Here is a 12,290-nt window from a genome sequence, read left to right as displayed (position 1 = left end):
GAGGGGATTTCATGCTATTGTCATATGTTTTACAATATTTCCTGTTGTAGGTGTTAAGATCTTTTGGGTTGGACCCTTCACTGTGTAAAATGGTACTCAGCTGAAAAAGAGAGCAACAACAGTTTCCAAAATTCCCTCATTCATTGCTTTAAAGAAATTACTTTGGAGCTTCTCAAGAGTTGACAGAAAAAACCTAAATTGTCATGGCAACATGAGTTGAAGAAATCCTTATTTGCTGTTTGCACAGATCATCTCCATTCCTTCAGTCTGTTTACTAAATGTTGCTAAAGAAAGCAATTAAAGGTTAATCTCTCCTCAGAAGCGAATAAATTACATAACTGCTGAAAGCCAGTGGAGTGAGATCCACTTCAGATAGGTCAACAAATATCAGGCACCATGTATCCTCAGTGTAAGTGATGTTTCTGTCATTATTTGCATAACATTTAATATCAATAATAATAAGCAGTTGGAGAGTTGGAGTTCTCTTTATCACTATTAGATTTGTTCCCGCACCCTCGTTCTAATGCAAGTTTTCTGTGTGACACTCAGCCAAACTAAAGACCAAATTCAAAGTCCACTAAGGTTAACAACTTTTTTTTTTTTCTGTGACTTCCCAGGTCTTCAGATCAAGTTATAACTGGAAAGAATCTGACATACAGGCAACCAAAACTATATAATTGAGTACCAGAGTCTATGTCCAGCATAACTCATTCAGCATTATATAATGTTTTTTCCTCTACAAACTGGCAGATTTGTTTCAAATTAACTACATTCTGTACCTGCAAAAAAATTAAGAAAATTACAGCATTTACACTTATTTTAATTAAATATCCTGATACAGCCTCCCTTATATAGGTTTCATAGAAAAACAAGATAGAAATGGCTGAGTATAGCTCATGATCAAAATGCTACTGCTGCTGCCACTGTTGACTTCATAAAATCTATTAGCACTACATTCTTCAGTGTTAGAGACACTGCAAACAATGGGTCAAGGTGTGTGCTGTAGATATTTATGTGCTAAGATAAAGAAAATCAATTTTATTTCTCAAGAGATATGTCTACAAATACAGAGGGTCACTGATTGTGATATTAGCAGTTGCTTGATTGTACTGGAGTTCTAAAAGTGAATTATAAAACAGCTTTCCCCCAAAAAAGCTTGCAATGACTCAATCCATGTATTATAAGAAACATCAGCAGGATACCAATACAGAATCTGGCTGCTGGGGCACAGCAAAAATAGTGTACTTAGTCACTTGGAAGCAGTCAGATTCTGTATTGATATCCCACAGACATTAGTGAGAACAGTGTGATTTATCATGACCATTTGTTTCACAAGTAGAAGCATGCAAAATTAGACTAAAAGTAAGTTAAACACTTTGCTTTTTTATTATTTCATCAAAATGAGCCCTTTGGATAAACTTCACTGTTGTGCAAGAATCTCTATAGGCAAGAAGAATACTTAGAAAAATAATGGGACAAAATGATCCTATTTTCTGTTCACTTTCTTAAGTACTGCCATTAAAATCCTCGCTCTTTCTTTCCTTTTTTCTTATTATCACAGTCACCTGCATGCATACTCTCTCCAAAGCACAGTGCAAGGCAGGTTCCATGAACTCGTGTGTATTTCTGTAATATCTAGTAACTTGGCTCCTGACATCAACTGCTTCCTGGCAAAATTCCTATTGTGCCGTGCGCCCCTCCAGCTGTGTCTACACGGGCAGCCTGGTGTGGATCCCGAGCCTCAGCGGTATCTGGTCTTTCCTGCTCTCTGCATTATTTGTAAGCACCACGAGCTCAGCCTGAGCCCTGGTGCACTCCTAAAAGGCAAGTTGTAGCTCCAGCGCAGTGGCCAAAGACGAACCTGAGCTCTCTTTCATGTATTTTGGATGCACTAGGCAAAAGTGAGCCAAGCTCCCCAATGCATTTCAACGACAAACATTGCAAGCAGAGTGAAGATGCTTTAAGCCCACACTATGACTGGACTAAAAGAATAAAAAGAGAAAATATGTCATGGTCCTTGGTGTGTTTGGGCCCACCTTTGAGCCTGAGATTCAAAAGCAGACCACCACTGGCTGCACTTTGTTTTCCCAGTGCACTGTACATTGCTGATGGTTTGGCAGCAATGTAAGCACAACATGTTTGAATATTTGTGTTCTCTTATATTTTGTATGCAGACACAATATTGTGAGTAATGCAAGTCAAAGGAGGAAAATAATGATCTATAAAGGATTCTACGTGGTCGTGTTTGATCTGCAACTCACAGGATGAGGAAAAAATATATCTTTAGCCCCAGATTTGCTCTTTGCCAAATGTTAAAGGTTTGCTACAAACAACAGAACTGTAACATCATTTTAATAAAAAGACTGATATATAGATATTGAAATGGCTCCCTCTATAATAAAAAGCAAGGGAAACTTTCAGGTTGGAAATAAGAAAAAGTTCATGTTTGGTAAAACTGCATTAAAAGGTCATGATCTTGAAACTGAGAATAAAGCATGATACAAGTGCTGCAAAATGTAATTTTAAAAAGCTGACAATATTTTATGCAACAGTTTGCAAAACAAACACTGCATGCAAAAATTTATCCATCATGTTCAGCTCTGTGTGAGCTGCAGTGCTGCAAAAATTTATTTTGGAATGTCACTGTACAAGGGAGGCACGAATACGGAAGCTGATTCTGTACTTCAGTATCCATGGGATCCTGTAGGAGAGACATAAAATATCTGAAGACTAAAATGAGACCAGTTTTTTCTCTATATTGTCCTCCATAATTTCTTTAAGGAAAAAAGAACAAAACAGCAAAAAAGGAGGCAAGGCAGAGGTCAGATAAAACAGTATTTGGAGATACTGGAGTTAGTGTTTAAAACATTAATATTACCAAGGTTGGTTGCTCAGATTCATCCAGTTTTCCTTTTTTCAGTCTTATATGGATGTACACATTGTCAGGTGTTCTCAACCATGAAAACTCATATTAAAGAAGGTCTTACTCCAGTATTCAGGCACGGTGTCTACCCTGTCTACCATACTCAGAGAAGTAATCTTTTCAAAATGGGTGAATCTAGCTACTGCTGTAAATCAAATAGATATTTAGTTTCAACTACAGCAGAATAGGGCCCTCACAACAGTCCAAAGTTATTTTTTATTTGACAGTGATGTCTCCAAAAATTAAGTAGAAAGAGGTGGAATCACTGTTGCAGAATATGCATTAATGGACTGTTAAAATGAACAATTTAATAATTATAAAGTTGTAACAAACAGATTAATTTTTATACTGGATATTAGAGCATTACTATAATTGCAAGAAATTGTGATTTTTTGCTATTATCTTTTGCTAAAAGCAAATCATTGATGATATTCTGATTAATCAAGAGGAATCCTGGTTAATCATCAGCAATATAACAGTGATTAAATCTTGCTCTACCCTTTTAACTGAATGTGCCCTCCAGGTAAAAATAGCAAGAAACTGTTGTCATATTCCATTTTTTTCAAATAAGTAACAAATGCAGAAAAAATGTTTGTCTCTAAGCAAGAAAGACTTGTTATTGGCAATAAGAGGCAGTATTACTCTTGTAAGAGTTTTCAGTGCATGCGTGTCTCTCCATTTACTGTCGAATTCCTAAATGCAAGCAACTGATAAATGTTGCCTTTGTATGTCAATATAACACTAGAAGCAATCCAAGTAATTTGTTTAAGCAGTTATTCCTTAGAGAAATGTTTATAACAAATCTCATGTATATTTTCTAAAATGCAATAGAAATGTCATATAGTTGAGTGCAATCTTTCATACAGCTAGAACAAAGATATGTGAGGACAAGTATGAGCTCACAGCTTTCTTCAGGCATTGATGGCATTTGTCCCTATTTCAAAAGTTACTGGTTGACAAAAATGGTTTAAAGGATATTGCAGCTGATGTAGAAAAGTAAAGCTTCTAAGTAAAATATAGTGATTCACACCCACATTAGGAGAATTTCCATAGGATTCTCATTCTTTGTTCACTGCAGAAACTGGAAGAACAGCCAATTTAGCTCACTTTAATCTTTCTAATTTTGCAACCATATGGAAAACTAGAAGCTCAATTCTTATTTGATGACCCCAATTTAAATTCAATTATGTGTTTTAGTTTTATTAGAGATCATGCCTAACACGATGGCTACTGCTTCAGCAGATTGTATAGCAATTCCCCTCTTGACATTGCATCCCCCTGCTGGCTACGCTGAACCCAACACTATACTGCAATATCTGTGCGTGCACTTAAGCTGTTTACTAGCAGAATAATCTAGCAGAATAATGTCATCATGGTCAAAGAGACATGTCACTTCAATACAGATTTGAGCAAAATGCAATTACATCTTATCTTTAAATTAATTGGAAGAATTTATACATTCATGGTATTAAGCAGTTATTTCTACATGGAAAAGTTGTGAGAGAAAGTTTAATGTGACAGTGTATAGAAGATAAGTTTTGGGAAAGTTGAAATTGGTGGTCTCTAAAGCTTTTCAGCCTTTTAGTCTAGAGAGCATAGCAAATCCTGAATGCATTGGTTTCTGTTACAAATATTTACACAGTTGCAGACACTGTTCCTAGCTCAATAGGACCAAAGTTTTAATGATTGTAAACAGTATTGGGACCAAAGCCTCATAGACGACTTTTAAAATCATGCATATATCAATGCATATGTAATGATACTCCTGTATAATGAGTAGTAATGAGATGAAAAGCTAGGTTATATGTTTATATAGAAAAAGCAGTCTGCAAGAAAAGAAAAATCCCATGCCTGATCCAAATCATGCATATCTGTGTAAAGGGCTGTGGGAGTGACAATCAAAAAAATGAACAGAAAATAATCTAGAAAAATTTTCTATATATACTGATCACAGAAGGTGCTGAACATGGATTTTAGTATGTCCTTGTGGATTTTAGTACATCCTGAAGTTCATGTGTGCATGCTGAGTGCATGCTCTTGTAGCCCATCAGCAGCTCCTGACACTAGTGTCCTTCTCCACCTTCAGTGAAACCAGTATTTCTGTATCAGCTGGCGGTGGAAAGGGGTTCAAAGGTATAAAATGATTGTTTGGAGAATCTCTGTTGAGCTGATATGCTCTCTCCACTATATTATATTCAAATTTTCCTTATTTCCTTTTTCTATACAGTTAAGCACATTATTTACATATCTAATGCAAAATTGGGAAAGATACAGATCTTAGTGAAAAGTAAATACATTTTTATATTAAAATATTATAGTTTAATTTCATGGACAGAGCTGGTTTGTCTCTTTTCTGTCCTTCAATGGCTGTTTTCTCACCAGACTGAAGGGAAACGGGGGCGGGGGGGGAGGGAGGGGGAGGAATTCATCCACAGAATGCTCAGGTTTTGCAGCTGAATATTCAACACCTAGCTCTGATGTTCCTAAAGGAAAAAAAAAATCCTAAACCTTTTTTTCAGCTCATTTTCCTTAGGATTGCTTTAGCCTTCTCTGGAAGAGAATGGAGCCTCTCTAGAGAGACCAGTTTCACTGTTTGAGAAACACTGCTTTGGAGAGGGAGAAAATACATGACTTTAAAAGAGAGAAACGCTGTCAGACCAACAAGAGTAGGCCTTCAACACAGTGGTAACTTTACGTGATGTAGTCATAGCAATTATTTTGACAAAGCAATAGCAGTAAGCAGAGAGTACATAAAAATGAGGTTTTGGGGTTTTTTTTTAACAAAATTCTAAGCTATACATGTGGGAGTCCTTTCACTGTCTGGATTTGATTTAAGAGCAGAAATGTGTTTCCTTTTCTATTTCTCATTAATTTGAATGATACCTCTGAGATTGTAATACAAAATAAAGTCTAGTTATTTTGTTTGAGGCAATGAGGTGGTGATTAAGAAGTTGTATCTGGTTATCTGAATGAGTCCAGGGAATGAACTTGAAAACATGTAACTGGACAATTTAAAATATTAAGCAACATATATTTCTACATGGAAAATAGCTTATCCACAGACCTCCAGATCGCACCAGAAAGATCTCCTGTAATCTCCTATCTTGAATTTTAGTCTAAGTTCAGTTTTAATCTACCATTTCTTCCCTAGTAGTTTGATATTTATAAAAATGGTACTGCTGTGTTTTTTTGTTTGAAGTAAATCAACTGTCTTCTATTTTGTTTTTATGTTTGCTTTTGCTAGGTATAGGTGCCTATTGGAATTAGCAAATGGCTCTGTAAACAAGCTCACCTTCCCATGCAGTGCTGAACACCGTGCTGCCTGTCTCGGTGAAACATAATTGCTATTATAGGATTGTTTCTGGGGAAGTGGCACCTTTAAATGACTCCATACTGATTTCTCTTTATGTCTAAAGCGTAATGGACAGGAAAGAATTCCCCTTCCCCAATGTTTTCCAAAATATTCAGATGCATCAGTAGAAAAAATGAATCTAAAGAATTTATAGAGCTGCACCTCAAGCTTATCACAATGAACAATGACTTATGTTCTTTTCGTCCTTTCTTGCTCCTTTAAAAAGTTATAGACAAATATTGCACAGCAACAGAGGGTTTGCATTTCATTTCATAATGAGGATCAACGTGGAAAGCAGCCCATTTACTGAAAGATAAGGGAAAACCCCTTGTGAGGCAACACCTCCAGAAATGCAGCACTTTGGGCTTTTTCCTCATAAAAATCCAAAACAAACCAAAAACCATGTGAATTCCTATTACAGTGACTACCAAATTATTCAACTACCAAGGGGCAGGTAAAACGAAGAGTTCTGGGGATCTGTTGATTAGAATTTTATGTGCTTCTGGAAGCCTGGGCTCTTCGTGTTACTAAGCAAGGAGTTCTTTCACTCTCTAAACTATAAATGTAATTTTAGCCTCAGGATTACATTTGACTAAATATAGATACCTGTGCTCAATTGCCTGGGAAGGTAAATGGGAAAGAATTATGTCAGATGTCCCTGCTGGTTCCTCATATACCTGTTGTTTGACTTCAATATTAAGTCAGTTTGTAGCCTTTAAGTAGGTGTGTTGCTGCTCCACATTAAGCGAGGTATAATTACATTCTGCAGAGCAGCATCAGAAGCAGTGCCCAAATGTTCCTGGCAAAGCCTTTGTATGTAAGCAAAACACGTCGGATCTCCGCTGAATAACCATGATCCAGCCTCCAGCTTTTCATATGTGCCGTCAGCCATGAAAAGAAAACACTTAAATGTCAAACGACAGAACCAGCTACAGTGTATTTAACAAACGAGTCGCGGGTGCCGGTCCGTCCCGGGAGCCGGCGCGGCCGCGGCTGCAGCGCGCCCCGGCGCGCGGCGGGCGCCGCGGCGGGGCGGCCCCGCGCGCAGCTCCGCGCCCGGCCCGCGGCTCCCCGCGGCCGTCCCGGGGCCGCCTCGGCGCGGCGCGCGGCTCGTGTGGGCACCGAGGGGCGGCCGCGGCGGGGGCCCGGCCGGGGCCGCGGGAAGTTTGGGCAGGGCGGTCACACGCGGAGCCTTGCGCGCTCCGCCAGGCGCAGCCCCCTGTTCGGGAGCTGCCCGTTCCCAGCCCAGGAAACCCGCCCGTTCCTCCTCCCCCGCTCTTCGCTCCCCACGAGGGAAGCGGGACCGGGGGCAGCCGAGCGGCGTTGCCTGGTGAACCGAGGCGGCGCCGGGGTTTGGGCTGAGGCGCCGCGTCAAGGCTTTTAAGGAGCCGCGGGCGCTGCTCCGGACTGGGCAGAGCTTTCGCCCGGCTCTCGGCAGCCCGGACCGGCCTCCCACCACCTCCCCCCGCGGATCGCGGCGAGAGGCCGCCGAGGGGAGGGCTCCCCGCGGCGCTGCCCGGGCGGCGGGGGGCGCCCGGCCGCGGGGGCCCGCGGGGAGCGGCGCCTCCAGGCTCCCCGCCCGCCCGCCCGGGCCGGGGCCGGGGTCGGGGTCGAGGTCGGGGTCGCGGCCGGGGCCGGGACCGGGGCCGGGGTTGGGGTCAGCTCGCCCCGCTGCCCCCGCCCCAGCCATCCGCCCCCGCCGGGCCGAAAAAGCTGTAGGAAAAATAAGAGGGTGGGAAGGATGTGAAGAGCCGTGGAAGGGTTAAGGGATCCTCGCAGAGCACAGACCGCAAGGGGGACCGTCCTCCCGGAGGAAGGCAGCAACGGCGGGGAGCGAGGTGGAAGAGGGAAGAGGCTGCAACGGGGACAGGTGCTGGGCTGCGAGCAGCCTCCCTCGCTCGCTCCCTTTCTTTCTCTCGCACACACACGCTCGCATCTCTCGCAGCATGAAAAAGCACACGGCTAATGAGAAGCGAAGTGAATAATGGGGAAGTTGTTGTCTCCAGCGATGAGGCAAGTGGTGGGGCTGAGGCCAGCAGTGAAGTTGTGTAACCCAATTCTCTACCGTCACCCCCTTGTTTCCCCTCCCTCCCCCCACTGATTTTAAGGAGAAACCCAGCCGGGGGTGGGAGATGCTCCGCGCTGTGTGCCAAGCAGCAAGGAGACCTCTCCCCTCCGGCACGGGAGGGCAGCCTGGCGGAGGGGGTTCTGGCCCCCATCCCCGCCTCCGCGGGTCTTGCGCGGAGCGGAGCCGGCTGAGGGCAGGCGGGGGCAGCTCTCCTCGGCCACCCACTCCGCGCTCCCCCGGAGCAGGGGCAGAGCAGGAGAGGCGGGAGGAGGGGAAAGCCAAACTTGCCAGCCCAGCGACTGTCCCTCGCCTGGCAGCGAGCACCGCTCACGCCTGTGCCGAGAGGGAACTGCTCGCAAACTCCTGCGCTGCCCAGGAGGCTGGATGCGCACAGCTCCTCTCGGAGCATCGCAGCAGTTGCTGCCTAACTCCTGGGGGCTGGTTTCCCCCGAGGAAGCTGCCTGGCAGGGAAGCGAGCCCTCGGGGAACACCGACGTGCATGGGGACCCGATAGGAGGAGGGAGGCAGGGAGAAGGTAGACTGGGCTCGAGCAGCCTGCTATTTCCTTGCGCAGAAACGGAGCGAGGGAGCGAGCTCGTCCGAGCGGCAGCGGCGAGCCGCGGGGGAAACCAGTGCCATAACCACAGCCCGCACGAATCCGGTCCAGACCCTAATGAGAGAAACCCAAATCTTACCCTGAGCTGCAGTGAGGAGCCCCGCGCAGAAAACCAGCAGAGACTTGAATTTCCTCCACGCAGTCATGTCTGCAGTTATTCCACACACACACACACTCACACCAGACCCCCAGCTGCTCTTCTCGGCGGCGAGCGTGTCCTCCGAGCGGCAGCGGGGCTAAGGACAGCGCCAGATAATCACCACGGGGCGAGGAGCGGCGGCGAGCAGCGATCCGGATCCCGAGCGCCGCGCAGCGCCCGACGCCTCCTGCAGGACTGCGCGCGCGGCTCGCTCCGCCGCTCTCATAGCATCAGTCCCGCGCCGCGGCGGGGCTGCGCCGCGCAGCGCCCGCGGAGCCCCGGCGCCGCCGGCCCGCCGCCCGCCCAGGGGAGGGGAGGCGAGGCGAGGCGAGGCACGCCCGGCGCCGCGGGCAGCGCGGCATCCACGGCCGCCGGGCGGGAGAGCCGCGCAGGGAGAGGCGGCAGCGGCGGGAGAGGGATCCGGGGAGTGTGAGGAAGAGGAGGAGGAGGGGGCGAGAGGGAGGGATCGCGGCGAGCGCGGCGCAGGGAGCGCAGCAGACAGGCTGCCAGCCGACCGAGCCGCCGCCGCCGCCGCCGGACTCAACCATCACTTCCCAGGGAGAGGGGAAGGGGCCGGGCGCTGCGCAGGCGGCGCACGCCGAGCCCGCGCCCGCGCCCGCCGCCCCGCTCCGCGCCCGCGCCGCCGCCTCGCCCGGCCCGGCCGCGGCCCCTGGCCCGGCCCGCACACCGGCCCCCGCAGCCCCCCGGCGGCCGGACATCCCCTCCCGGCGGCCCAAGGGGGCCCCCTCATTCCACCCCGCTCGGGGGGCTCCTGCTCCACGCCGAGCCCAGCCGCTGTGCCCGGCCCTCGCCGCAGCCTGCATCCCTCCACCCAGATGCTGCGTGTCCCGGGGTGGGCATCCCTAGCTCTAGGTGCAACTCTGCGCTGTTTCGGTCCCTGCTCTGGAGAGAGGAAGGCTTTCAGGTCTCAAATGTGCCCTTCCAATGCCTTCCAGCTTGCCCATCAGAACAAACTGATCTTCCTAAGGGGAAACAGAGGAGCCAAAGTCTCCTTGAGAAACGCCGGTTTGTCTTTATGCTGCCGTTCCTTGTGGCTCCTGTTGCCAAGAGGAATTTCTGCCATTAGCAAACCTTTCCAGCATGTGGCAGTGTGCGGCAAGGGCTTCCCTAACACCACTCTGAAAACAAGTGGAGCTGGTTCCCCGAGCCCAAGAGAAAGGAAATGGTGGACTGGTGTGGGACTGCCACAGGCCCCCGTGCTCCCATTGCAATGCCCATTGCCAACAACAGTTTCTGGGCCAGGCCTACCTGCAAACAGGGGTGGCAAAAAAGCACCCAAATCTGACTTTTGATCTAGTAAAAATTGTAAAGATTACCACCACTAATGCTGCACACTGGGCCTAACTCCATTATCTGTAATTAAAATACAGAGGCTCGCAGGAAGAAAAAAAGAAACCTGAACACCTCTAGAAAGGTAGTTTCAAGGTTGTAATTATTCATTTATGATGAGTTTTCTTTCTTGGTGAAATAGGCAAAGCTGTTTTCTCATTGTAAGTTGCAAGAAGGTGGTGAATGGGCACTGAACGAGGTACGCTGATTTTGTAATAAGCTTGCATTTATGTATAAATGTTGCGGTTCTCACTCAAAAAATTCCAAGGCCAGGCAATGTGCCGAGAAAGACGTGGCATTGCTGCCATCTCGTGGCAAGCATTTCCTCACTGCCGCACTTTATCTTCATTACCTTTCCTGCCTTTCCCCACTCGTTTCCCCACATTTTAACTCCCAAACTGACTGCACTCCGCAGCTGGAGGCTGGAGGTGCCGAGCACTTTCAGAGGAGTCATGCAATCTTAGTATTCATCCATATTTTAAAAACGCCTGGGGGACTCATCTTTGCATTTGTGAAAGTAAAATGATGCTAATACTTGTTAGTACTAGACATCATGTATGCAAGATGCTGTGCAGAATTCCCAGGTCAGCATTTCTCTGGTTCCTCGCATACACCCTCCATCTACTCCATATCAGCAGACTGGGGGGAATTCGCTAGTGACTGTGAGAGAGAGAAAAATGATCACTAAGCTTAAACTGAAGCTCTGCCTTTCTAGCCTGCATTAGTCTGAGGCTTAAATTTCTGAAAAGAGCTTTTTAAAAATTTTTTTGCCTTGTGTCTGACCCAAGGGATCACACTGATTTTTAGTTTTGTTTCATTGTATTATCTATTGTGTTAAAAGATTTTAAAAGTCCATAAGCTCCATTTATGGCCATCAAGGTCTAGTTGAAAATGGTAATGATCGTGCTATTTCTTGCTGTGTCCTTTAAGCAAGCTCTTTTAATTTGAGAAGTTACTGTATAGCCATGCTCATAGCAGATTCTGCAGAAGCTCCAGTACAATACAATATGTGCTTTCTTGGTCTTGAGTCACTCTAGCAGACCTACTGTTTCTTGAGGCTTGCAGTACTTTTGGAGCTCTACTGAGCTTTTGGGACTTGTTTCCTCCTTGACAGAGTTAAAGACATGGTAGCTTCTTCCCTTCATGGCCCCTAGATAAGACCAAATAACTGCACACTGTAATCACTATAACGGATCCCTTCTCTCCTTTCTTACATCCTGTGATAGCAAATCAGTCTTGGATCTTCAGCATGTTATCACCTGTCACTGAGTTAGTGCCTTATTGAGATAAATGAGGCATGTTTGACCGCTCAGTTACCATTTCAGGCTCTCTACAGACTCAAGTAGACATCACTGTGACTCTCAGAAAATCTGTGTGACCGAAAAGTTTTGCCAAACTCCCAAAGGGCCAGAAGATTACTGTCAAAATAAAGCTTGGCATTCAGGAAACGTCATCTTGGAGGAGCTGTTGAAATATCCACCAATCTGATTTGAGCTCAGCTTGCAACTGTGGTACCTAAACACGTTAATTATGGAAGATCATCTAACCTAATGACTGTAATCTCTCTATTGTATTTTAAGTACTTGATGTACTACCATAAAACCCCTGAATTTATGAGTTTGAAAAGAGGCAATATTTCTCTCTATTCCCTATAGAGGGTATGGGGGAGTGTATATGTCAAGACTGTTTGTACTAATCGGGGTGATTTAAAGGTAACTTGACACGGATTTATTTTTAATTGAGAGCTTGTCCTTTTGTTTCCCTATGCCATATAAAAAAAGGCCTAAGAGGTTAGATTTCTCCTTTTCCATTTGTTTTGCAGCTTGTTAGATGCTAGTAATT

General features: G+C 45.9%; 1 protein-coding gene across 1 annotated transcript in view; it reads right to left on the bottom strand.

Moving 5' to 3' along the window:
* The window catches only part of CSMD1 (CUB and Sushi multiple domains 1), a 1,279,784-nt gene extending 1,270,547 nt beyond the window's left edge, over window positions 1–9,237 (bottom strand). Inside the window, exon 1 of the mRNA XM_067294827.1 lies at window positions 9,039–9,237. Within this exon, the coding sequence (XP_067150928.1) occupies window positions 9,039–9,105 (67 nt within the window). The 5' untranslated portion in view covers window positions 9,106–9,237. The remainder of the gene's footprint in view (window positions 1–9,038) is intronic.
* Window positions 9,238–12,290: the final 3,053 nt, after the last annotated feature.

Source organism: Apteryx mantelli, chromosome 3, assembly GCF_036417845.1.
Source record: "Apteryx mantelli isolate bAptMan1 chromosome 3, bAptMan1.hap1, whole genome shotgun sequence".
NCBI lineage: Eukaryota > Metazoa > Chordata > Aves > Apterygiformes > Apterygidae > Apteryx > Apteryx mantelli.
This window is presented reverse-complemented; position numbering and strand designations above follow the sequence as displayed.